General features: G+C 51.2%; 12 protein-coding genes across 12 annotated transcripts; 7 read left to right on the top strand and 5 right to left on the bottom strand.

Annotated features, from left to right (window-relative positions):
- Positions 1-25: 25 nt before the first annotated feature.
- AUEXF2481DRAFT_7426 (uncharacterized protein) lies at positions 26-2,298 on the top strand (the record flags this gene model as incomplete). Its single annotated transcript, XM_013485644.1, has 6 exons — positions 26-187; positions 239-696; positions 748-1,030; positions 1,081-1,202; positions 1,253-2,137; positions 2,193-2,298. 6 exons carry the CDS (start codon positions 26-28, stop codon positions 2,296-2,298), a joined length of 2,016 nt encoding a protein of 671 aa, XP_013341098.1.
- A 96-nt stretch (positions 2,299-2,394) lies between these two features.
- AUEXF2481DRAFT_68404 (uncharacterized protein) lies at positions 2,395-3,071 on the bottom strand (the record flags this gene model as incomplete). Its single annotated transcript, XM_013485760.1, has 2 exons — positions 2,395-2,914; positions 2,992-3,071. 2 exons carry the CDS (start codon positions 3,069-3,071, stop codon positions 2,395-2,397), a joined length of 600 nt encoding a protein of 199 aa, XP_013341214.1.
- Positions 3,072-3,438: 367 nt separating this feature from the next.
- AUEXF2481DRAFT_7424 (uncharacterized protein) lies at positions 3,439-4,197 on the top strand (the record flags this gene model as incomplete). The annotated part of the gene is made up of 4 exons (XM_013485643.1): positions 3,439-3,513; positions 3,593-3,776; positions 3,936-4,023; positions 4,083-4,197. The coding sequence occupies 4 exons, from the start codon at positions 3,439-3,441 to the stop codon at positions 4,195-4,197; spliced, it is 462 nt and encodes a 153-aa protein (XP_013341097.1).
- AUEXF2481DRAFT_42781 (uncharacterized protein) lies at positions 3,902-10,930 on the bottom strand (the record flags this gene model as incomplete). The annotated part of the gene is made up of 2 exons (XM_013485712.1): positions 3,902-4,021; positions 4,081-10,930. One exon carries the CDS (start codon positions 10,925-10,927, stop codon positions 4,394-4,396), a length of 6,534 nt encoding a protein of 2,177 aa, XP_013341166.1. The 3' UTR covers positions 3,902-4,021; positions 4,081-4,393.
- A 771-nt stretch (positions 10,931-11,701) lies between these two features.
- AUEXF2481DRAFT_31927 (uncharacterized protein) lies at positions 11,702-13,416 on the top strand (the record flags this gene model as incomplete). The annotated part of the gene is made up of 2 exons (XM_013485678.1): positions 11,702-11,911; positions 11,962-13,416. 2 exons carry the CDS (start codon positions 11,702-11,704, stop codon positions 13,414-13,416), a joined length of 1,665 nt encoding a protein of 554 aa, XP_013341132.1.
- Positions 13,417-13,595: 179 nt separating this feature from the next.
- Positions 13,596-15,256, bottom strand: AUEXF2481DRAFT_42779 (uncharacterized protein). Its single transcript, XM_013485711.1, has one exon. The coding sequence runs from the start codon at positions 15,098-15,100 to the stop codon at positions 13,700-13,702; it is 1,401 nt and encodes a 466-aa protein (XP_013341165.1). The 5' UTR covers positions 15,101-15,256; the 3' UTR covers positions 13,596-13,699.
- A 216-nt stretch (positions 15,257-15,472) lies between these two features.
- AUEXF2481DRAFT_31925 (uncharacterized protein) lies at positions 15,473-17,303 on the top strand (the record flags this gene model as incomplete). The annotated part of the gene is made up of 3 exons (XM_013485677.1): positions 15,473-15,680; positions 15,731-16,713; positions 16,767-17,303. 3 exons carry the CDS (start codon positions 15,473-15,475, stop codon positions 17,301-17,303), a joined length of 1,728 nt encoding a protein of 575 aa, XP_013341131.1.
- An 827-nt stretch (positions 17,304-18,130) lies between these two features.
- Positions 18,131-18,790, top strand: AUEXF2481DRAFT_68410 (uncharacterized protein; the record flags this gene model as incomplete). The annotated part of the gene is made up of 3 exons (XM_013485761.1): positions 18,131-18,151; positions 18,224-18,293; positions 18,348-18,790. The coding sequence occupies 3 exons, from the start codon at positions 18,131-18,133 to the stop codon at positions 18,788-18,790; spliced, it is 534 nt and encodes a 177-aa protein (XP_013341215.1).
- A 501-nt stretch (positions 18,791-19,291) lies between these two features.
- Positions 19,292-19,771, top strand: AUEXF2481DRAFT_31923 (uncharacterized protein; the record flags this gene model as incomplete). The annotated part of the gene is made up of 1 exon (XM_013485676.1): positions 19,292-19,771. One exon carries the CDS (start codon positions 19,292-19,294, stop codon positions 19,769-19,771), a length of 480 nt encoding a protein of 159 aa, XP_013341130.1.
- A 509-nt stretch (positions 19,772-20,280) lies between these two features.
- Positions 20,281-20,936, top strand: AUEXF2481DRAFT_7417 (uncharacterized protein; the record flags this gene model as incomplete). The annotated part of the gene is made up of 4 exons (XM_013485642.1): positions 20,281-20,304; positions 20,419-20,461; positions 20,530-20,565; positions 20,851-20,936. The coding sequence occupies 4 exons, from the start codon at positions 20,281-20,283 to the stop codon at positions 20,934-20,936; spliced, it is 189 nt and encodes a 62-aa protein (XP_013341096.1).
- Positions 20,937-21,680: 744 nt separating this feature from the next.
- AUEXF2481DRAFT_7416 (uncharacterized protein) lies at positions 21,681-23,491 on the bottom strand (the record flags this gene model as incomplete). The annotated part of the gene is made up of 3 exons (XM_013485641.1): positions 21,681-22,917; positions 22,974-23,393; positions 23,451-23,491. The coding sequence occupies 3 exons, from the start codon at positions 23,489-23,491 to the stop codon at positions 21,681-21,683; spliced, it is 1,698 nt and encodes a 565-aa protein (XP_013341095.1).
- Positions 23,492-23,732: 241 nt separating this feature from the next.
- On the bottom strand, positions 23,733-24,888 carry AUEXF2481DRAFT_82070 (uncharacterized protein). The gene is made up of 4 exons (XM_013485767.1): positions 24,823-24,888; positions 24,767-24,772; positions 24,609-24,710; positions 23,733-24,553 (listed from the first exon to the last, which is right to left on the bottom strand). The coding sequence occupies exons 1-4, from the start codon at positions 24,830-24,832 to the stop codon at positions 24,105-24,107; spliced, it is 567 nt and encodes a 188-aa protein (XP_013341221.1). The 5' UTR covers positions 24,833-24,888; the 3' UTR covers positions 23,733-24,104.
- Between the last annotated feature and the right edge of the window lie 73 nt (positions 24,889-24,961).

The following is a 24,961-nucleotide window of genomic DNA, read 5'->3' as shown; positions in this document are numbered from 1 at the left end:
ATGTACATCAAGCAATAAATAGACGATGGATTTTCAAACTTGCTATGCTTATGATCCCGCCGCTCGCAAGAAAGACGTGGTCGTGAAACGACGCCGCATTGAGCCACTGCAAGGTCTCCAGACTTCATGGCCTCTTCGTCGCTCCTTGTATCAACGTCTTTGGGCCAAACAACAGGCTCGCTTGAAGGTGAATCGTTCTTTCCTCTGCTATTTATTTTTGTACTAACGACTTTGCCAGAATCTACTTCTCGAGATCAACGAATCCACCATCAGTCAGATCTCCACCTTCGTCGAGACTACCGATCCTCAGCCAGCACCTGGTAGAGTATCTTCGGCCATCATTCTTACTGGCCCCAGTATTGCATCACATGCGCTACTGTTTTCTCAACTCTCACAGAGAATTGGTCACACGGATCAAAGTGTTTCCATTCCTCTGACATCTGCTCTCGCTCCAAATCTCAAGACTCTTCTCAAGAATCTCATCTCCAAAGGAACTTCTTCTAGTGCCCAGTCTGACGATGAAGATGAAGTTGATGCTGTCAGACCAACCAAGAAACGAATGCGTCTGTTGAACTATGATCTTCAATTGCTCTACGACTATGTTCAGGAACAGAATCTGTCTCGAGTGGTTGTTGCTTTCCAAGACTGTGAAGCCTTCGACGGTGCTCTGCTCTCGGACGCAATCGAGCTCTTGACGTAAGTTCAATTCTATATCGACTTACTCAATTCGCTGACAATCTCAAACAGACGCTGGCAAGACAGAATCCCATTCGTCTTCTTCTTTGGTGTTGCTACATCCATCGAAAACTTCTCGGTCAAACTGTCTAAGAAGGCTACTCGCTGCATTCAAGGTCAACGCTTCGACGTTGTCAAAGCTGAAAGTGCTCTAGAACAAGTCACCGAGGCTTTGTATCCGTTGTCCGAGTCTGGGTCGCCGAGACTTTGGCTAGGGCCAGGAATCTGTTCAGCCACACTACGACGTCAAAGAGAGCATATACAAAGTCTGGATGCTTTTGTGGATAGCGCTCAGGTAGGTCGACTGTTCTAGTCCTTGGAGTTGTATGGACTGACAAGACGTAGTATGCATACCTATCGCACTTTTACGCCAACGCTCTTAGCATCTTTCTCGATGACAGCATCAAGCTCGCGGATATCTCCACCGAACATCTGGAAGCTTTGCGAAATCTGCCTTCGTTCCAACAGTAGGTTACAAGATCCATGTACCCTTCCTTAGCCCTGCTAACGGCTACAGACACATGGAGATGCTGCTCGAAGATGGCGAAGCCTCGGCACCGAGACGTCTGCTAGATAGTGACGAGTACCTCCTGGAGTATCTCAAGCTACAGACAACTGTCGGATCCGAATCTCTTGAGACGATTCTGAGCACAGTTGAGATCATTGTGGTACTTCAGAGACGCCACTATGCATTGCACCAACAGCTCAAATCGAATCTGCTGGTAGACGCCCTCGCCGGACAACTCAGAGACTCGAACTTCGAAAAGAATCTCTTCATGTGTTTGAAGAAGTCGAACTCAGAAGCTTTGCTACTAACACTCGAAGAAATGCTACCAATTACTTCTGGGGACCTGCACAATACATGTTCCAGACTCCTAAAACAACTCGACAAGCTTCAAGCTCAGCAAACAGACGGTGGAGCTCTGCGTAGCGAACAAGATGTACACAATGCCACCCTACGAACAACAGTCGTCGCCAAAAAGGTCGAATTGAGCAAGCAAAAGTCTACACTCACGAAAGGCGATGCGGCATACTCGGAGATCCTGAATGAATTCGTTGAAGCTCTAAAAACTCACTTCGATGCTGTACTTATCGATCCGAGAGCTCTGGTGTTCAACGAGATTTTCATGTATGACCTCAAGTCACCGCACCGAGACGTGTTTACGCCCAAGCCGCGAGGTGCTATTGAGCGTGCGCTTGCTTCTCCTCATGACTATCTTGACTGCGAGTGTTGCGCACCTGATGTGGGTACAGGTGAAGAGAATACTCTGGCTTCGACACAGCCATCTACTGCTATCTTGTATCAGCTCTATCTTGAAGGCGGAGCATTGATGAACATTGCAGATCTGCGAACTGCTTTTGTGACCATCCTGGGTGATGATCAAGACGAAGTTTTGACCAGGTGAGTAAAGACGACATGAGAATCTCGAGGCAGGCCATACTGACCAGAGACCTAGTGCTTTGTTTCAGCGTTCTCTGGCCGAATTGAAATACCTGGGACTCGTTAGAGGAACGAGGAAGAAGGCAGACCACGTGATGAAGATATCATGGAAGGGAGTATAAGACCATGAAGAGCGTGGAGCATTCCTCTAGAACTACGACGTTCTCACCAAAACAATACAATTTTTAATCTGCCAATTATCAGATCCTCCAAGACCTTCAAGCATGGGGACCAGTCCTCATCTTCTCCATGGCCTCAGGCTTCGGCTTAACATCACAAATCTCGCCACAACTCCCACACTTCCTCGCCTCCTCATCTTCCCCAAACTTGTTAACCGCATCCTTGATCTGACTCCCCAAATCCGTACACACAAAACTACTCTCATGCACAACACACCCACAACCCTGACAATACCACCTCAATCTATCCACCTCGCCCTCCGGCCTCGGCTGCTCGATAACCACCCCCACCGTATCCGCAAACCTGACAGGGTTATGCGGTGTATTGCCGGGCAACAAGAAGATTTCGCCCTCGTCAATGTAAATGTCTCTGTGCTTTCCATCTTCGACGGTTTTCAGGAGCATGCGGCCGCGGTATTGGTAGAAGAATTCGGGAGTTGTGTTGATGTGGTAGTCTGTGCGGGCGTTTGGGCCGCCTACTATCATGACGGTCATGGGGTCTGAGTAGACGCAGTAGTTGTTTATTGGGGGTTTTAGGAGGTGCGAGTTTTCGTTCAGCCTAGGCCAGGGAGGTATGGGGTTAACTCGAGGTTATGCGGAGAGAGGTGAGCGGTGATTTGGAGGGGGCAGGTGTACCATTTGGGAATGTTCAGAGGGTTGCCCAGTTTTGTGGTGGTGGGTGTGTTTGGAGCTGTTTTGGGTGTTGACGAGGACATGTCTGCGCGTGTGATTGATGTGATCCGTGATGTGGTGGTTGAAGGTTGTAGTGCTGTAGCTCTTCTTGATGCGTGTCTGCTGAGTGTTCTAAGTGTCTGCATGTTCTGTTGGAAAGAGAGAGCAAGATGGCAAGTCCGGTCGGCGCGGATGCTGTTTAGTCACCTCGCTGGCGTCATAGAAGATTTAGGAGGGGTTCAATCGTGGAGATACGGCTACTCTATCTCCGACTGGCCCAGCCTCTCATGCAGGTTGAGGCTGAGACTCGTAAGACCGGCCAGATATCGATTCTATCGAACCACTCGACTTCTTGTTCTATAAGTAATCCGAGGCCCGCAAGATTTATTCTACATGATGGATCACTCACACATGAATCACGGTGACATGGGCCACGGCGGTATGGACCACGGAGGCATGGACCACGGAAACATGTGCAACATGAACGTAAGGAAACATCATCCCTCCTAGCTCATGACATGAATAGTCTGTGGAAATGTGACTGACCATGATTAATTGCAAACAGATGCTCTTCACATGGGACACAAACAACCTCTGCATCGTCTTCAAGTCCTGGCGCGTCACCTCCACAATGTCCCTCATCTGGTCCCTCCTAGGCGTCATACTCCTAACAGCCGGCTACGAACTCATCCGCGAAGCCTCCCGTCGCTATGAAGCCAAAGTTCAGAAAGACATTGATGATATGCCGAGTAAGTTAAAAACGTCATCTCTCTCTCTCCACTTTGCCTAGTCATGCCTTTTCTGTTCTTGTCATGTCCGATCCGATTTTCTCCCATTCGCAGACAAGTGCTAAAATGGCATGATGTGACAAAAAGATGATGGGGAAGGAAGCTCATTGCTCGCATCAGGACGTAATGCTGCCAATGTGTATGCGAAAACAAAGACTATCAAGGCTGCTTTTTACGCCGTTCAGGTCTTTTATTCATTCTTCATCATGTAAGTTATACATTCCTTTGCTGTCCTGGTCTCAGTCTGGTATGCTCATGATATGACAGGTTGCTTTTCATGACATATAACGGCTGGATCATGTTGGCTGTCGGTGTGGGTGCTTTCGTAGGATATTTGGCATTTGGCAACTCCACTGTGACCAAGAGCGCTGCTTGTCATTGAGGGGAAAGCACGAACCATCATTCTTGCACGAAGACCAACCATGGTGTGACCGAGAGGAGCATGAGTTGCAATAATGTACACAGCGCTTTGAAATTCAGGGATTATGAACGAACTCTACTTTTTTCCAACTTTATCACATTTCCTTCGAGACCCCGCAGCGGCCAAGTAAAACACCTTTCGCTTTGTACCAAACGACTCATTCCTCCATCTCTTCATCCTCGTCTTCTTCCTCACCCTCGGCTGCCTCTACGCTGAAGGTGGGTGCCTGATCCACACCAACGTACGAGTCGCTCATCAAGAACAAAGTCAAGTCATGCTTGCCAGCTGTGGGCACGGTGAAGTCCAAGCGAACCTTGAGCTCACGACCAATAGTGACCTTCTTGATGCTGAGCAGATTCTTCGTGCTCTCCTCGCCAACAACGAGCCACCAGTTCTCGGTCTTCTGCGCAGGGTAGAAGGGAGCGTGAACAGTAAGGTTAGGCTCTTGATCTTCGTCAACATCACGCTCAATGCTGACATTGATGAAGCTAGGTTCGCCAGCGACAACGTTCTCGGCATCTTCGAGCTCGAAGTTGAGTTCAACGTTGGGGTAGCGCTCATTGGTGAAACGAGCAGCGTCGCCCAGCTGTTGGTTGCTGAGACCCATTGACTTGACCAACTTCTCGTAGTTGGGGTTCTCGGAAGGATCCATAGCATCCATGAACTCGAAGATGTCGTTGACGCCATTGCTGTTGGCAGCTTCGATGACCTCAGGCTCAAAGTGAGGAATCTGCTTGAGAGGTGAATCGCGGTCCCACATTGACTGCACAACCATCTGGCTCATCTCCATGGCGCTCATGGCGTTAAGATGGGCCTCCGAAGACAGTACATCTACACAAGCGCTCAGCAAGACCAAGACCTTCTTGAGGATCAGCTCTTGATCCTTGGCAAGATCGACTGGTAGTTGCATGCGCGAGAAGTGTGCCTGCAACAAGATGAAAGCCTTGAAGTGAGGCGACTCAAAGTTGACTTCCGCAAGCTTGACGGGCACGCGGTCATAAATGCGGGACAGAATACGCTCCTCGTGACGGCGACATTGAATGTCTTCGAATTCGGTGGCTGCAGTGACAATCTCCAGTATACCCTTCAGCTTGGTAGTCTTCTTCAGTGACAGCAGGAAGGTCTGCATGGTGATGAAGGAAATGTTGTAGTAGCCAGCAATCATGGCAGCATTAAGAGGGGTGATCGAACCATCGTCCTCTTCATCAACCTCAATGATGTTTGCATCAGTCAAATCCTTGAGAGTAGATTCGATGAGCTCGGAGAGATGGTAGTTGAATGCATCTTGAGTCGTGTCGGTAAGACCATAGAAGCTGGGGTTGGCCATTAGACGACGGTAGAAGTATGTGTAGGTGAACCAGTTGATTGCATCTTGAGTGTCCTCGATCGTCTTTGTGCTGATTTCGGTGACGAAGACGTCATGCAAGAAGGCTTGCAACTGACTCTCAACGGGAAGGGCCTCGGTCAAGAACTTCTTGTAGTAGTCTCTCTTGACAGCAGGACACATCAACACACCTCGTGCCTTCTTGTCTTCCATGGGTCTACCAGCCTTGCCGAGCATTTGCAAGATCTCACTGATTGGGTAATCGATGTAGCGATGCTCACGTCCCTCGAAGAATTGGGTGCCCATCACAATCACCATGTGAGCAGGAGTCTGGACCTCCCAAGCGCAGTCTCTTGACACGAGCATGACCTGGATAGCGCCAGCCTTGAAGAAGTGCTCCACGGCACGCTTATCGAACGGACTGAGGGCCTCGTGGAAGTATCCGATTCCGTGCGACAGAGACTCGGCGAGAGCACGTTCGTTTATCTTCTCCAAGACAGAGGAGATATCTTCGATGTTGGCATTGAGGAAGCGATCTTCCTGCTCATCGGCGACACACGTTGCTAGTAAGTCTATGGCAGTTGCTCGCACCTGTTTGCGGTTGGGAACAAAGACCATAGCAGGTTGACCGGCAGCAAGCTGTGTGATAGACTGGTAGACAGGCTTGACCATAGCCAACATGAGAGATGGGAAATGAGGGATGGTGAATGGCTGGATGTGGAGCTCGAGAGGGATCTGGCGGTGCTGGGGGCTGAAGTTGAAGATGGTGTGCTTGCTAGCTCCAAACCATTCACCAACGTCGCGAGCATTGGAGAGCGAAGCGCTCAAACCAACGATACGAAGACCATTCTCGAGTTGCTTACTGATTGCGTGGCTTCGAGAGACCACAGTCTCGTAAATGTAGCCATTGTGGCCTCCAATCATGTGAAGATCGTCTGCCACAACGAGTGTCACGGCCTGGACGTTCTTTCTGCGTTGCCACATACGAGACATCATGTCCCACTGCTGAGGGGTGGCGAGGATAAGATCGCCCTCTCCGAGTGACTTGAGATCAGCAGTAGTCTCGCCAATCAACTTGACAATTTGCTTGCCACCAGCAATGCCAGTCAAGCGAGATTGCCAGTCCTTGTAGCGAGCATCAATCGCTTCTTGGAAAGGTGCAATGTAGACTGCCTTACCTTCTCCTTGACTCCAGTGACGAAGAAGAGCAAACTCGGCACAGACGGTCTTGCCACTGCCAGTAGACGAGCCAACGAGCACATTATCATCGGAGGTGTACAAGGCGTTGAACGTCTGGGTCTGAATCTTGTTGAAACGCTCCCAGTCAGGGTAGAGGTTGACAAACTCTTCACGCTTGAGGGCAGCGATGGGAAGAGGCTGGAGATCCAAGATTGGGGTGTGAGGAGGGAACTTCTCAGGGAGGATGAGCTTCTGAAAAGACACGGCAAGACGAGCTTCGGAGTGCATCCATCTGTCGGACAGGATAGTGATGAAGTAGTTGGGAGGCATGGGCTCGGTGATGGGCACGGTGAACTCGACCAGATGCTCATTCATATCGGCCTCGGCGTACTCCTTACGCAGAACAAACTGATCATGGAACAAGATCTCTTCTCCGTCACAGTCTTCTACAAGAATCCAGAAGCTCTCGGACTTGCCGTGAAGTGCTTCATCCCATTCGAATTTGGGTGAGATCGTAAGCTCAACACGGAGCATAGTGCGTGTCATGGGCTGAACTTGGGCCTGAATTTCCAAACGAGGGAATTTCTGGACCAAGGCGCAGACTTGTCTACCAGCCCTAGGGAGACCGAGAAGCTCGCCCATGCGAGGAGGATCAAGGTCAAAGTAGCTCGACCACGGCACGTCAATACGCTCGGCCTTACGGACAATATCCGCAGGACACTCTGGGAACTGTCTGAGAGGTGACATGGTTGGCCACATGCGCTTCTCGGCCATCTTGCAGAGGTTCAAGGCATCCTTGACAACAGAGGCTAGACCCTTCTTGAGAGCGATCTCGAAGATAGCTCTCAGGATACGACCGGCGGATTGTGTAACGTAAACCAAGTCGGCCATAAGAGCAAGGCCATCCAATTTGAGACGAGACACGTACGCCTGAAGCAAAACATTGATCTTGCAATTGGGTTCATCAATAGTCTCCTTGACAGGAATCGGTACTCGTCCAAGCAGTTTCGCAAGCTCAAGTTTCTCGTCTTGACGAACGGGAATGTACTTGAACTCTTCGCTGAGGGCGAAGACACGGAACAGCTCGATAGGTGTGATCGACGGCTGGATTTGCTGGTTGTAAGTCAACATCGACTTGTGAGTGATGTAGTAGTGTGACGCGATCCGACCAAGCTCTGTAGACACAATTCGGCCTGCACGTTTATCGTACTTGACAAGATTCGCCTGCTCCAGCAATAGAGCAGCAGAATGGATCAAATCGACTCGCTTCTGTTCAAGAGTTTCATCGTCTTCGTAGTCGGCACCAACCTGGTAGAGGGCGGGCGATCGCAACATTCGCACAAACAGATATGTGTAGCCTAGCCACTCGACACCCTCATCGCGAGTACGGACATTGCCGAGCACAACTTCGGCATTGAGGTTGTCTGCCATCTTGCTGACAAGCTGACTCTCAATGGGCAGCTGCTGATTCAGCAATGACAGGTAGTACTGGATTTCTTGCTGAGTAGTGATGATGATACCTTCACCGTAAGTGTCGTATTGTGGGCGACCGGCGCGACCAAGCATCTGGAGGACGTCCTGAGGAGATAACTCAACCCAGCTACCCTTCTCTGGCGAATAGATTTGGGTACCCTTGATGATGACTGTATGTGCTGGTAAATTGACACCCCAGGCAAGGGTGGCTGTGCACACAAGTACTTGAACATCTCCTGCAGCGAACAGCTCTTCGACAGAGTTACGGTCCGCTCTAGTCATACCAGCGTGATGGATACCGAAACCGTAAGGAAGCAAGTCCTTCAAATCTGCATTAGTGACACTCTCAGCTTCCTCTGTCAGAATCTCTCTGCTCGCTGCATCGCTCTTCAAGATTTGACCAATGGTCTCAGATTCGAGAGCCTTGTCACGAATATACTTTGCTGTCTTTGCGGTCTCCTTGCGGGAGTGCACGAAGATTAGCATTTGGTTGCGCTGTTGACCAACTTGCTCAAGAACCTTGTTATAACAGATGTCGTTCATGGTCTTGAGCTGCTTGATCGCCTTCTTCTCAGTGACGCCAATGAACTCCTGCTTCAAGGGACAAGGTCTGTAAGTGCCGTCGAAATGGAAGAGACCTTTGTTCATGTCGACTCTCAAGAAAGCAGCGACATCGCGGTAGTTAGGCAGAGTGGCACTGAGTCCCACGAGACGAACCGGCTCACCAGTCTGCTCGATCTTGCGAATCTGTCTGCTCACAATGCTCTCAATTACCGGGCCACGATCATCGTGAAGCAAGTGAATCTCATCAATACAGATTAGGCGCACAAGATTTGTGTAGCTGGTGTCGGTGGCCTTGCGTGTGATAACATCCCATTTCTCTGGGGTTGTCACGATGACCTGGGTTTCGGCGATTTGTTGCTTGGTGAGTTGACGATCACCCGTCAGCTCCGAGACCTTGATGCCGTATGGTGCGAGACGTGCACCAAAGTTTCCGACCTGTTCCTGAACCAAGGCTTTGAGGGGAGCAATGAAGATGATCTTGAAAGCGTCCAAATCAATCTCGCCAGTCTGGGGATCACGGTGCTTGCCAATCTCGCGCAGCATCGCGAGCATAGCCACGTTCGTTTTACCAGATCCGGTGGGTGCGCAAATCAGCATATTACCATCGTCCTTGAACGCGGTTGGGAAGCAGCGTGTCTGAATACGGTTGAGCTCCTTGGAACTTCCAAATCCAATGCGAGCCCATTCGGGCAACTCGGTTGTAGGAAGGTTGGGGGTTTCGAAGTCCTCGCGCTTGCGCTTAGGTGCTGGTACATGAATTTCATCATATCCCTTGAAAGTGCGCTTAGTGGATCCTTGTGGTAACTTGACGCTAGGGTTAGTCATGAGATGGTTTCCTTGGTCGAAGACAAGGTTCTCCAGGTTGATGTTCCTGCTTGGTTGTAGGCCGCCAACGAGACCCTCTTTCTTTTCTTCAGCAGCGGCAGCTTTTCCACTCGCTGTGTCCAGATCCATGAGGTCGAATTGCATCTTGTTCTGAGCTTGTCCTTCGGCACCTTGCTGGCGAGTTTTGAGCTCCTTGAGGATGCTTCCGTGTCCAGCCTGAACCATTTCACGTTCCACGGCCACACGAGCAGGTTCATCCTCGCCGGCTCTTCTCCACCTCGTTGCCCATACAACCTTATCTCTGTTCTTGACCAGCTTCGAGACCAGCTCGGGATGCTCGTAATCGAACAGCTCCATCAAATCGTTCTCGACATCTCGCAGTTGCTTCTCCTCGCCATCCTCATTCAGGCCAGACATCATATCTAGTGCTTGTGATGTTTTGTCCTGTTGAATATGTGCGTCTTCGTAGAGTTGACCGATTTGTCGTTGGAGCCAGAAAGCATCGATTTCGTGAGCGGGTATTATGTCGTCTTGGTCGGCCTTTGCAGAACGACTGGCAGTCGGAGCGGAGAAAACAAGGTCCTCATCATCTCCATCGCCGGCCATCTCTTCGGCAGCTTCAGCGCCAGTTTCAACTATGTTCTCCGGATCCTCGGTAGCGTCTTCCTCATCTGACTCTCCCTCTCCATCGCGGACCTCGTAATTTTGTCCTTCTTCCTCGTCCTCGTCGCCAAAGTCGACGGCGACGCCTTGGCGGTCATCAATATCGTCGCCTTCACCGGCATCATCTGCGTCCCCCATGTTCTCATCCTCGTCCTGTGCGTCGTAATCCGTGATCTTCTTGCCCAAGTTGACAAGCTCGTTGAACTCCTTCGAGGACAGGTTTACGCCAACGATGTCGTCAATCTCCCTCTTCTTATCAAAATCTTTCAGATCTTGGTCTTTCAGGTACTCTAAAATGCTGTCGGTAGCGCTGGCGGTGATGTGAAGACCATAATCGCCTCCCATCTTTTGCGCCACTAATGTGTTGATCAATGTGTAGGTCGCCTGGGTGGCAGGTGTGCGGGGACGGTATCGTAGACCTTCGATGTTGAGGTCTGCTTGTGATAGAATGCCAGAGGCGCGAGCACTTTGCGCGGGTTCTGTTCTCTTGCGCTTCCTTTGGGCGTCCTGTGCTGCGGACTGAGCAGGGGCAGATTCGCGGGCATTGCGCGAGCCCATATCGTTCAAGTTGATGCGGCCAGCAAGTGACTCAGGATCACCAGTACTATCATCACCTCGGCGCGTGATGAATCGACGGTCCGCCTGGAGAACCAGGTTGGACATGGCCGCGTACTTGTACTGGTTGAGGCGCTTTGCATCGTCATTTTCGGCCATGTTGACGTTATTGTGGTGTTTGTGTTGGGAGTGGCGGGCGACAGACGTAGATGGATAACTCCCTACGCGTGTGCTGCCTCGATAGAAATGTTCCTGTAATCCAGAGCTTCAGCAGGCCAGCGGCGAACATCCAGTCGGTGCTTGGCAGTCCGCTTTTCTGCGAGGCTTCGGGATTCCGCCCTTGGCGACTGCGCTCGTCATAAGGTTCAGACGATCGACAAAGCCCCCGCCTCTAGTGAGCACAGACGTGGTTTTCCAAGTTCGTCAGAACTTGGTTTCCAAACGGACGCTCTTTGCTAAGGGGCGCACGGCCTAGATCTTGGCTATCGCCATGCATGATAACAGTTTTGTATCGACATCCGAGACGGAGATGATCGCAGACTATCTTCGAGTGATATCAATCATACAAGGAGCTTTGAGCAGACCCAATCCGGACAGCATCGTCCAGTATACTCGAGGGTTTGACCATCAGTGGGCAACGCGATTTAGCCATGCGCTGGGTATGATTATCACATGCGTTCCGTATGAGACTTCCCGTTGATCGTGTTTGCCGTTCGCGGGGTTTCCAGCGTCATCGTGGCTGGGTCGATCAATTCCCGCTGCGCTGCCTGGAGCTTCGATCAAGTGTTTCCCTACAAGATCTTCACCTTCCCTCGTCCTTCCTTTTGCTCATACAATAAGCTCAGCCGACAAGTACCAGGTACCTGTCGCATCTATATCATAATGGTTTCCCTATGGGGTTCAAAGAACGACGATGAGCAGCCCGACGATGGCTCTACCACTCCCAGAGGCTCGGCTGAGGATACCAGACGCCCTCCGTCCAGGCGCTCTTATGAGCGAAGAGAGCGTGAAGCAGACGAGAGAACAAGACTCTTGCCTGCTCAGCCTCGTCCTCCTCACTCAGATGGCTACCTCGACCCCGATGATCCAGCTGTAAGCATCCTCTACCTATCTTTACCAGGTCACAATACTGACATTCGCAGGTCTCACCCTACAACCTCTGGACCGTCCGCTTCCTTAGATACCTTACGGTCCTCTTCTTCCTCATCAACTTCATCTGGTGGGTTCTGCTCTTTGTGAGCATATTTGTCTCTCCTCCTGGTCTGCACACGAGAGGCTCTGGTTTCTTCGACTTCTCCTACACCACCTTGACGGCTGGTAATCTCTTGGTGGCCATCCTCTTCTTCGCCGCTCCTTCCAAGGCTATGCGCATCACCATGGGTATCATCACTGGTATTCTGGCTATCGACTTGATCATGATCCTTGCCCTTCCTCGCCTGAGAGTTGAGGAGGGCTGGCCAGGTATCGCCTCGATTGCCTGGGCCACACTCATTGGTCTTTGGTGTGTCATCACTGATAGAGTCGTGGCTTGGGGCAAGCGTGAAGAGGAAGAGCGTCTTACTGGTCGTGCTGAGACACGCAGAACACTCCGCGAATGGCTGGCCGTCACCTTGGCTACTCTGATCCTTGTCGTCTACGCCATCATCGCCGTCCTCATGACCGCAACTCTTGTCTTGCGTGCCCGTGATGCCACTCTGGAAATGGATGGCGAGCGCTACTACGTCGATGGTGATAAATATCAGGTTCACCTCGCTTGTATGGGCAACGTCACCTACAGCTCTCACGGCGTTGCTAACCCCACTCTCCTCCTCGAGGCTGGCGAAGTACCTTCGGAGTACGACTTCGAGCACTGGGCCTACGCTGCTTGGAAGAATGGCACAATTGACCGCTACTGCTACTGGGACCGTCCTGGCTATGCTTGGTCTGACAGCGCCCCTAGCCCTCACAGTGCTGGTATGTCCGCCGATGCATTGTCCGAGGCCCTGGCGGTCGCTGGTGAGGAGGGTCCCTTCATTCTGGTCTCTGCTGGCTACGGCTCTATTGTCTCACGCATCTTCTCCGCTCGTCACGTTCGCAACATCTCCGGTATCATGATGATCGACCCTCTTCACGAGGACTTGCTTTACCGTATTGGTGGCGCCTACAGAGGCTTCGTTCTGTGGGGCTGGGGTATCATTTCGCCTCTTGGCCTTCAGCGCAACTTCGGTGCCATCTTCAACGGACGTACTCGTGAAGATCGCGTCTATGGACGTTCGGCTTACCAGGGTGGCAAATACATCAAGGCTCAGCTCCAGGAGAACCTTATTGCCGAGTCTCTGACCAAGAACGAGGTCGCCAGCGCCCGTACCATCCAGACTCCCAATGTTCCTCTTGTCATCATCAGCAGTGGTATCAGCAACCGCCGTGACAGCGAGTGGGAGCGCAAGCAACGCGACCTGACCAAGCTTACTGAGAACTTGATCAGCTGGGATGTGGTCAACAAAGCACCCCATGAGGTCTGGAGAACCCTTGAGGGCAGAAACGTCATGGACAAGAGATTGAAAGACATTGTCAAGCAGGGCTACAAGGCTTACTCTATCAACGAAGAGAAGATCTGAAGCATGTAGTGACTGCTTCCCCTTTCTTTTCTAGTTGTGTTTATCGTGAGATGAGACGGAATCATGGTAGCTAGCAAACCGGCGAACAATCATAATGTCTTTATTTTGCTTTTCATTTTCTTGCATCAGCGTATTGTGACTCACGTGGCAGTCTGTTTGCACAAATTCTCACATCTTCAGTTGCTTGATCTCCTTGAATACTCCGATAGTTTGATTTATACTCTTCAGTCATAGGCTGTTTCCGATGCTCGGCAGTCATAAGCTATTCTCAATGCTCAGTAAACTATGCAATCCGACCCTCAACTGCATCACGACTTTGCAAGAGAGGTGCATCTTCACCTTCCTGGTACTCGCGTGTAGTAAAGAATCGCGTCAGTCGTCTTTGGCCTCTCTCCTGTCTCTGCTGAACCCACTCTGAAGCCTTGAGTCCCCAATGCCAAACCATACCAGCAATGAAACCAACAGCATCGTTCTTGAACGCCAAACAACCTGCCACTGTGACCAGCATGACCGCCCAGCGATTCCTTTTCTCCTGCTCATTGAGCTTGCGTCTCTTATCTGCAGCATCCTCATTCTCCTGTTCCGTCTCTTCCCACAGATCTCGCACATCATCGAGGGATTGTCCTACTTTTGCTAGTTCGACACCGGCTGCTAGGACCATGACTCCGAGTAAGCTTTTTGGAAAGCGTTGGAGGAGAGGGATGATGGATTCTCCAGCTGTGAGGCCAAGGATGAGCTTTACTAGGCCGAGGATTATTATGCTGGCGCCGCTGCGGGCACCGAATCTGTATTGGCCTGCTAGACCTCCGCTACCGTGACATACGGGCATGGCGCCGAACCAGCAACCAACAAGGTTCGCGATGCCAACTGATAGACCGATCTCAGTGTTGGATGGTGTGGGAGGGTAAGAAGGGAATAGTGATGCTGAGAGTGATGTGACAGCCAAAATGCTATTCAATGTCGTGAGAGGTAATTGCGGGAGACCAGCTTCAAAGGCGCCTTTGTAGAAGTCCGAAGGCGACGGTATGTAGGTGCGCGGGTGCCAGGTGTGGAAACCAGAACGTTCTTGTGGTGAGTGCGAACTTGCGAGCTGAATGCCTCCAAGCGTGAGGCCGAGAAGAAAGACAAGCAGAGCATAAGGCACTCGAGAAACCAAGGATGATAAGAGGAGAAAGACAAATGCAGCCATCGCCCACAGCCAGTTGTCTGACCAGCTCGGACTAATCCATCCGAGCGGCTTTAGCAGACCTCCACCTGCTGAGATGACCAGAGCGAGACCAGCTCCCATCTGGATACCTCTGACAACCGGTATGGGTACTACCCGGCCGAACCACTTCAACAGACCTGAGAGACTCAAGAGTGTCACGACACCTCCTACAAACAGGCCTGCAGAAATATTCTCGGTCTTCGTATACGACTGGCTGATGGCGATAGCCGCGATGGCTTTCATAGGTTGCACAGGAAGCGGTATACCAAATGCGGCTCCAGTTGCTATATTCGCGATTCCAGAGAAGACCAAAGTAGCAGATAGCGATATGCTGTCCGTCAAGGTGAGAGCAATAAGCAGAGGAAGTAGAGTGCCCAAATCTCCCAGAGCTCCCGAAAGTTCGTTGAGAGGTTGTGCTCGTAGTGTTCGTAGGTTGTGTTTATTCACGTTCGCCAGACGTGAGTAGAAAGACGCCATCATGATGGCAGTATTATGATTTAATGATAGGTATTCGATGCAAAGCAGAAACGCTTAGTGAAATGCTCGAGAGATGCAAAGGATGTTGTAGGAGTAGGCCGCAAAATCGATTTCCAGCACAAAGGCCCGTGATCCAGCCACGTAGGTCTCGTGCCGATAAGAATATATTGGTTTGTCAAAGGAAAGGACGTCGACGTATCCACGGAGACCTCCCACTGGATGGATCCACCAAGCGGTGACGCTTGCTGGCCGAAGCTTGCCGAAGGTGACCCTGACATCAATCACGGACGCGTCTTCCGTGTTGCTTCGAAACGCGTCTGCCCAAGAACTTCTGAATCACCAATATTTAGGTTCAGCAAAGCATAGATAAACATGCCTGCGAGAAAGATACGACCGTCGGTTGAACGGTCTGATGAAGGAATGGGCTTGCCGCCATCCTCACAAGTCGGTGTGCCGATACCAAGCTCTCAAATGACAGAGACATCACAATCAGCAAAGAAGCTCAAGAAGTATCGGCCTGTGGGGACGTTACCATACGAGCTTCAGGACATCATCAATGTTTACATCGAGGAGCAGCTCTGTATGTTGTTGAAGGCGCTGCTCGGCAAGAAGCTATCTAACATTCTTTAGTTTCACAAGCGATCTCTTTACTGATGAACACATTGATCGCCGGTACTGATGGCACTGTCGATGGACGGACTCTTCCAGCCTATGTTTCTTCTCCTCAAGTACTTGCAGTTGTTGCTACGTTAGCTGTGCATCCCAGCTGGACCAATCGATCCAGGGAACCGGAAAGCGTCAAGATTGCCAACGATGCACTATTCCTGCTCAAGCATGTCAACTCTATCATCGGTGCTGCCAATGCCAACTTCGCATCAGCTTTCAAGTATCTCGGTAAGCTGGACCCGCGAGATAGACAACGACGCACAGGAGATGTTACCATCGACGGTGACGACGATGGCAAATTTCAGATAGATCTAGCCAACAAAGGCGCAATCTGGAATCTAGCCGAGGACTTCTGGGCAGTGGTCGGCTGGGCCTTCAACTGTTCATGTCAATATCCCAAACGCTGGGAGAGGTGGAGACCTTGGCTTGAGTTCATGCTTGATGCACTGGAGGATGATCTTCAAGAGAGAGCATCCATGGCGGAACCCCTCAAGAAAGATGGCAAAGAAGCTGCAGCCAATACACTGTTGTCGGAAAGTTTGATTGCACAATACTGTCTCACTGTAGGTGACGGTAGAGCCGGTAAGCGAAGAGTCATGAGAGCAATCCTTGCCAATGGTTGCAAGAAGGACTTGGACGAGTTTCATGAGATCTGGAAGAACGAGACTAAGCCTCCCAAAGAAAAGAAGCAGGAAGAGTTGGTGCCGAGGAAGAAGATTGACTTTGAAAATGAAGAGTATGGTGACTACATGGATATGGACGAGTCTGAGGAAGAAGAAGAAGACTTGCCCCCAACACCGAAGGCAACGACCTCGGGGCGTCACTCACGTAGAAGAGCACGACCCTCTTCAGCGACACCAGATGCTGATGAAGAAGGCGAATCTAGTGTGTCTTCTGACTATGGAGGCTTCCAAGCTATTCAACTACGCCAGCGTCTAATTGCTCTAGTAAGTCACCACTCCTTTGCCTTGTAATGATGACAGCTTCTGACATTCTTCAGCTCACACAGACATCATTCCATTATCAACATGCATTCATGGAGGCTGAAGATTGCTTCGACCTGGTGACAGAGTTCATCCGTCCGCTACCTCTGGACATCTTCACTCTGTTCGTAACGCCATCGAGCCCCTGGCTGGAACCTCATTCGCATGCGTCACTATGCCAGAATCTTCTTCGCCCGATTATCTCTTCGGAAGCGCCAACCTACCACGCCGACACCATGACACAGATCGAGTTCGAGAAACACTTCCTACCTTACCCTGCCAACTACACCAATTACGTGGAGAACGCAAGGGTTAGCTTACTGGTGGAAGCCCTGTTGAGATTGTTGTTCAGACACTCTGCACTGATTGTTAATGACAGTCTAAAGAAAAAGCTGGACGAAGGTATCAAAGCCAGAGAAGTCAAGGCGAGATCCGGCGGCAGGAAGTTGGTTGGTCTGAAAGAGGCGGAAGAGGAGAAGGCAGTCAAGATGCTGGCAAACAGCGCTATGAGGATGAAGATGGTAGTTCAGGTTGCTAGTGCTCAGCAGCAGTAGATGGACAATAGAAGGGATATTGCTATCCTTTGGATGTGATAATAAATCGTATTCTTGTCGCCTAAGCGATCGAGACCGAACCTCATCACGCTTTCAACCTGATAGCTTTGTGACGATGCAGATAATTGACGATGCGGCTATGTTGCATGTAATTTTGTGGTTGTGAGGGTGAAGACAGCGAGGTTGTCCGCGGTACTTGACGATGTCTGAAACCTGAAGCTTAACAAGTAGAACAAAGATCCACACCAATCTCCACAACAATATATCCTCACCATATCCGAAAGATCATCGGCTTGTTATAGCTCTAGATAGCTCTCAAACCATATTTCAGGTGGTTTAATCATGAGCTTAGACGTGAACCAAGTGGAACAGACTGAAGCAGGGTCATACCACTATCAAACTCGACTTGTCCGTGATGACTTACGAGATGGGATTGAGGCCTGGTGTGCGGGTCTGATACAAGAGAGATAGCAATGAGATACCCAATATTCCCTCTGTTTTGGATAAACATTCCACGAACGCATCGAAGAAGGGTCAGTTAGAGGTGATTGGAAAGGTCAAGACTCGAGACGGCGCGCGATGACGGAGCGAAGGCGGTGAGACGTGGGGCTCCGTCGAGACTTGGATGTGACGGTGGTTTGTCTTGCAATTCGCAAGCAGTACTACTAACACACGACACGGACCGAATCTCTTTCGCATCCACATCCGGTGCATCATCCTCTCTTCGAGTCCGGCCTGTGCAGACCCGACCAGCACCACTCTCGCTACAGCACACCGTCACCTACAACGACCTCGGCGGTCTAGTCACACTCAAGCACGCAATCAAGATGTTGAAGATTTGGTCTATGGTACTATTGATACTGGGAATCTGTCAGAGAGACGCTGCTGACTGATGGCGACAGAAACAACAGCAGCAAAAGGACCAAGCCGCAGCGTCCGGTGGCGCAAAGAAGAAGAAGGTCACGGCAGCACAGCTGCGTGTGCAGAAGGGTGAGTAGGTATGGACGAAGACCACAAGATGGATACTGACAGCCCTTGTCACAGATCTCTCGGAGCTGTCACTTGGTAGCACCATGACAACGACCTTCCCCGATCCCGACAACATCCTCCAGTTCAGCCTGACCATCTCACCCGACGAGGGCATGTACAAGAACGGCACCTTCATCTTCACATTCAACATCAGCCAGAACTTCCCACACGAGCCGCCAAAGGTCAAGTGCACACAAAAGATCTATCACCCGAACATTGATCTCGACGGCAACGTGTGCTTGAACATCCTGCGCGAGGACTGGAAGCCAGTGCTCAACCTGAACGCAGTCATTGTTGGACTCCAGTTCCTCTTCCTCGAGCCCAACGCTAGCGACCCGCTGAACAAGGAGGCAGCCGAGGACCTGGCACGCGACCGCGATGGCTTCAAGCGCAATGTGCGATCTAGCATGGCTGGAGGCAGCGTCAAGGGCATCTCCTACGACCGCGTCATGAAGTAGAATAGTGGACGGGGAAGGAATACGAGGGATTGATGTGGCATACGACAGGCGTTTTCTGTGCTATTCGATACGAGCGGTTTCCTCTTTTGCACTTTGGCTTCATTCTATACATACGGCGCCATCAGAGGGCATGGACAAGGCGATGGCGCGGCCCGCGAGTCGTGGCTCATGTCATTCTATACTCGCCGAGTCCAATTTGTACACTTTCTATTCCGTTTGTCGTTCTTGCATGCGTGTGATATCTAATAAACGGGTGGCTGTCGAGAGTCGAGAGTCGAATGGGGTCGGGGTCTGTGCTCTGGTCGGAGCAACTTTCCATGTCGAATTCGCTGCTCTCTCATCCAGAGCACCACCACCACCCTCGTTCCCTCCCCACATATACACACAATGCATACGACATTAAGGATATCGCACTCGCTGCAAAACAACGGCCAGCAGTGCCTACGCTCGCTCCAGCAGCAGCAATGCCGCCACGTCTCGTCCTACCGCCGCACAAAAAAGATGTTGCTCGTCCAGCCCGACAACTCGTTCACTAAAAACACCGGCTCGCAAGATCACATCATTTACAACCCTCCTTCTTCTGCGCCGAATGTCTATCACACGCCTCTGAAGTTCCTGCCCAAGGACGACCCGCGACGCCGCCTACACACTCTCCTCAAATCTACCGCCTCCACCTCCGAAAACACATCATTGCCTCCAGCAGTGCGACCAATCTATGAGAAGAAGTACCACCTCAAGCAAGCCGACATTGAAGAGATCAGACGACTCAGAGCAGAAGACCCGCGCCAGTGGACCAGAGTACGATTGGCCGAAAAGTTCGAGTGCAGCCAGTTCTTCGTCAGCTTGTGCTGCTCAGCACCGCAGATCAAGGACGAGAGACAGTTGCAGCTCGAGAAGATCAAGGAGAAGTGGGGACGCACCAAGACAGAAGCGCGCGAGGACAGGCAGACCAGAAAGTCGACTTGGGGAAAGGCCGTTTAGAAGCTTGTCTTCTTCTTGCTGTGTGCGTTCTAGGAGGATTGGGAAAAGTCGCAAAGCATTTGCATTTTCACAGGTGTTCTAAGGAGAATGGGACCCGCATGTTTAGTTTCCAATTCGGTCAGGCCCTTTGTTGGGGGTCTTGACTTTGTATATGCCCTTTTTTGACATGTCACGCGAGAGGCGTGAGGTGTTGTTGTAAGATAGGCGGACAGGGCTTGCTTTCTGTTGCATCAAGCAGAAAAGAAAACTTATATCTGTATATGAAATACCACCAGACATGGCGGTATACCTTCAAACCAATCACTTCCATCGATACAATATGAGCATGTGAGGCAGGAGCACAATAAAAGAATAAATAGAAAACAATTCACCCAGAGCTGACCACGGGCTTGGCAGTCGCGGATTTATCCGAACGTCACCTCATGCGCATACCGATGGCCTCGAATTGCACGTACGCCCGCCCGCGCAACCTCTCCACTCTATAATCAACCCCACCAACAAGCTTCACAATGCCTATCAAGCCCATCACTGGTGTACGTCTGCCCAATTGAGTCTCCGACCGGCCGGCGCGATCCCCACTTTTGCGCGCGCGACATGTCACGACTCCGAAGAAGCCTGGATCAAAGTTACTGACTTGGGCGTTGTAGATGCTCCGTAGAGGTCTCGTCCTCGACCTTTCCGTCGCCTTTGGTAAGTTTGTCTCGTAGATCTGCGAGTATGTATGGTAAGGATCAGTTTGGCTAACTTTCAATAAATAGGTCTCGGTACCTCGGCCGGTTACCTCTGGTGGTACGGTACGTAAACACATCTCCTACTTCTAGGACGGCCTCTTCCTCTTTACTTCCTACCTCCACTCGACAACCGAATACACCGCCATCTGCTCGAATAAAGCCAACAGTCGACCATTCCACTCCGACTCATTTAACATCGAGTCATATCACAACCCAACGAAACGATCGACGAACCAATACCACCTCACCTATATCTCAACCTACGCCTCGTCCCACACATACAAAAGGCAGACAGAAAGACAGAAACCAAAGAACCATAAAAACTAACACAACATTTCCACCAAACAGGCTTCCACGTCCCCGCCGTCCGCCGCCGCGATCTGTTCTACGCCAAGCTCGAAGACGAGCGTGCCGCTTCTCTCGGCCAGGTTTAAAAGGACTCTCATTCGCATAAATACAAAGCATCTTTCAGACCCAAGCATCCATACAAACACCCTTTTTTTGATATACCAAATGGAGACTGGAGGGGAAAGAGAATGATAGACAAATCAGCACGAGCACGAGAGAGACAGAGAATGGGAACGTCTCTAGAGGATGAGAGAGGTTTCTTTTGAGATCAAATCGTACATGGAATATGCATCTTTTTTGTACATTGTATGTGCTTTTGAGGGAGTGTGTGTGTGAGTGAGCGTGATTGGTAATGTTCATTGAGCGGTGTTGGTGTGTGCAAGTCTAGCTTACAGTCCTCGTCGGCGACAGTAAACCTGAGTCTGGAAGGCAAGTAAGTCTTGCAAATTACCCTGTGACACTTCCGACCTTTTCTGCTACTTTCTCAACAATCCCTCTTGCTGCAAAACCATGTCCTTTCTCATTCCTGCTCCTTTCAGCATGTCACTAGTTTTATTCTGTGGACATCAGATCAGATCAGAGATGGATCAAGTACTTCTTGCAGTCGCTGCTCGATAGCTTTGTTCGCTCTTCCTGATCCGTGTCTAGGGCGAGTTTGCAAGGTGGACATTCTGTGAATGACATATGCAGACTATGTGATATCCCAGCTTTTAGTAGACCTGCAGAATTGATTGGACGCGCTCTGCTAATCTGACCCACCCCAAAACTCACTCATTCTCGAAGATGGCAGTCATGTCCTCTGAGGACCTGATTGGAAGAACAGAGAAGTACTAGCATCTAACTTCAATACCCTTCCTCGACACGGTCAAATACTTGACACCTTTGTACGGTCTCACACCTTCTCCAAGACCTTTACTCCTCTTGGTGTCAATGACCAGACTATCAACCTTCAATCCACTAGCCAACCACCCTTTGACGCCAAAACTCAAGCTCGCAGATCCAGGCATGAGAACAGCGTTTTGTCTGCTTCTCTTCTTATCTCTGGCTGTGTCATCTGTATCGTTGGTCTTGGTCTTTGAATCGCTTTGATAGTCTTTTGCTTCGTCGTCATCGTAGTCGTAGGTACTGGTTTGCATGCCGTTGGAAAGGGAAGAAGCCACTTCCTCGTCCTCGGTCTCGCCGACTAGAGAGCAGCGAAGCAGGCAACCTGCGCTACTGATACTGGCTGCTTCCTTTGCCGAAATCTTCCATTCTACGGCTGTGTCGCCTGGACTCCAGTGGGCTTCACCTTTTGTGGCGCGGAGGTCGCTGATGTTGCGGACGGAGGAGGTGATGGGGATGCTGACCGTGAGATCCTCGAGAAGTGGTGCTTTTGCTTCGTTGGAGTTGCCGCGGAGAGTGGACGGGCGGGAGCCTAGGTTATTTGATAGACTGGTTGCTGCTGCGGAGCCTGGTCCTAAGAGGGAAGATGTGCCGGTCGAACCATTGCCACTGTTGAAACGATGGCTGATCGTCAGACGAACTTCAAAGTCTGAGCCCGTGGCGCCCAGTCCGGTGCGAATCTCTATCGAAGCGGGAAGATTAAGGTCTTGAGCTTTTGCAGACAGAGGAGATGCTGAAGGATCGAGTAGATCGACATCGTAGCCTGCGAGCACGAAGCGACCGTCTGGCGGCACGAAACTGAGTTCTGCGTGGTCTCTCCAGCGTGCCAATCGTACACATGGGTGGAACACGGGACGCTCCATTGTACGCTTCACCTTCTCAGCACCAGGTCCGCTACCAGCTCTCAAGCTCAAGAGCAAATCAGGGACACCAGAGACCTTGCTGGTAAAGGCAATGCTGCCATTGGCAAAGGCGGCCAAGGGACGTCCAGAGGGAGCGTAGGTGACGGACAGAGTCTCTACAATATCGACATACATCTCATTACTCGTATGGCGAACATTCGAGCGGCGCCAGGGGATCTGGGAGCCAGCTGTTGATAACGTGGGCGCGAGGCTACCGCTACCACTACCACCGCTTCCCATGCCAGAGAATGGTGTCGGTCCAGCATTGAGTCCGGCAGAAGTGCTGTCAGTATTGTGTCAGCCATGTTCAAGAGACACACTATCGCCTCCGTGACATACCCAGGCAAGCCTACACCTCCAAGCAGTTTACCCATCCAAGAGGGAGTGTCGACGACATCTCTAAGCGCATTTGCTTCGGTACCGCCAATCAAGCCTCCATCGCACATCTCGCCCAGGACCTGTGCTATGACATCGTAGTTGGCCTCAATCTTGCTAGCCAATATTGGCGCACCAAGGAACTCTTCAAGCGCATCTGCGACGCGATGTAGGAATTCGAGGACGACCAGCGGTTCAGTGTCGGTCGAGCAAGGACTCAGGAACAGCAGGCCGTCCTGCAGCATAGAAAACAGCAGCGTCGGGGGATTCGTCCCTGTCAGGTAGATGCATGATGGCCTGGGTTCCGAGTGGGCAAGGTACAATGGTAGGACGGTGGTAGCAGGTGGAGGGCGCGCAGTAAATGTATGGGTTACGATGGCATTGCTTTGACAGGGTCAGCGAGACGAATGCGACGACGAGGGTGGAGGGGGTTTACTGTACTTGCGCTCGTTGAATATGTAGACTGCCTCGATTAGACCCATGGCGACGGTTGTTGACCTCTGTGGGTTATGTTTGCATGTTCGCATGTGAAAGGTCCATGTTTAGTGGGCTGAATTCTACGTCACCACCATTGAGACCGTTTCCCCTCCAAGCTGGCCATGAGATGTCCTGATACTTACTCTATTGGAACTAAATGTCAACTTGACGCAGACAGTGTTCGCATAACCACAATCGAGTTCAATAGCATAAGAATGTGGACAATAACGAAGAATGATCTGTTACGCTGCTTCAATGGAGCGCGTTGGTTTCTATAGAACCTCGAGTGATATCTTGTGCTGATGCATATTCCTTTCCTCTTGCCTCGCTCGACTCCGAATACGCCTGTAGAATTTCATCCATGTTCAAACGCCAGCCCAAGCATGATCAACGTCTTCGTTTTTCTTGTCCTCCTTCTCCCGTGTCTTGCCTCTGCCCTTGCACATCAGGGCTCCGCTGCCTTTTGCTACCTCGTGCCGGCGGCTCAATTAATCCTCCGCTAGCTGCCTATTGCTGTGGTGGGTAGGGCATGGTCGGGTTTTGCTGTGTTTGGTAGTGCATGGGTAGCGCTTGCTCCTGTGTGTACGGATTGCGTGCGAACTGATCCCGATGGCCACCCTATTGGCGTCTTGGGTCGTGCGACATGGGCATGCCAGGTGGAGGCAGGCCTGAGCCAGGCCCAGGGCTAGGGCCACCCATAGGTGGGAATCCCATACCAGCTGGTGGGGGGAAGGGCATACCGCCAGGAGGTGGGAAGGGCATGCCTTGAGGTGGTGATCCAGCCGCGCCAGGTGTCGGAGGAGGGAATGGCATGCCGTTAGGTGGGAAAGGCGGCATTCCGTTGGGAGGGAATGGGAATGGCGGCATACCACGACCTGCGCCCATCGGAGGAGCACCAGGAGCACCGAATGGAGGTGGGGCCATGCCAGGAGGGAAGCCGAAAGGCATGGCTGCTACACCAGCGTGCGTTCCACCAGGCAACATGGGATTTGCGCTTGCTTGTCCTTCGGCAGCATATGATGACGTGATACTATCGATGACTGATTGCGCCTTCTCGTGTCCGATTTCTGTCCCAGCCTGTCAGTTGCAAGTCTCGGTAGAGGGTCGCTTCGTATCGCGTACGTTGGTAGTAGTCGACGACATTTCGTAGATGATTACGACCGCTGTTATGGGCCTTTCTCACACTCATACTGTCGTGGGTGAGGTATACATCGCAGTAATCGCCTAGGTTCACATGAGTCTTCGTTCGTTCGCTGTCGAGGCATGGATTCGGAACCTACAGAAGAGTAGGTGAACGTTAGCAAGAGTCTAGTAGTTCGGTAAGAGGGTAACTTATATTTCGGCATCTTGACGGCTTGATCAATGTATCAGATGCGACGGGATGGTTGACAGCGCAAAGCTGTCTCGAATCCAAAGGCAGCTTGAACCCCAGACACCTATATCACTCCTTGGCGTTGCGTCCATCTTATCTTATC

Source organism: Aureobasidium subglaciale (assembly GCF_000721755.1).
Source record: "Aureobasidium subglaciale EXF-2481 unplaced genomic scaffold scaffold_20, whole genome shotgun sequence".
In the NCBI taxonomy this organism is placed as follows: domain Eukaryota; kingdom Fungi; phylum Ascomycota; class Dothideomycetes; order Dothideales; family Saccotheciaceae; genus Aureobasidium; species Aureobasidium subglaciale.
Note: the sequence above shows the minus strand (reverse complement) of the source record. Positions and strands in the feature narration are given on the sequence as shown.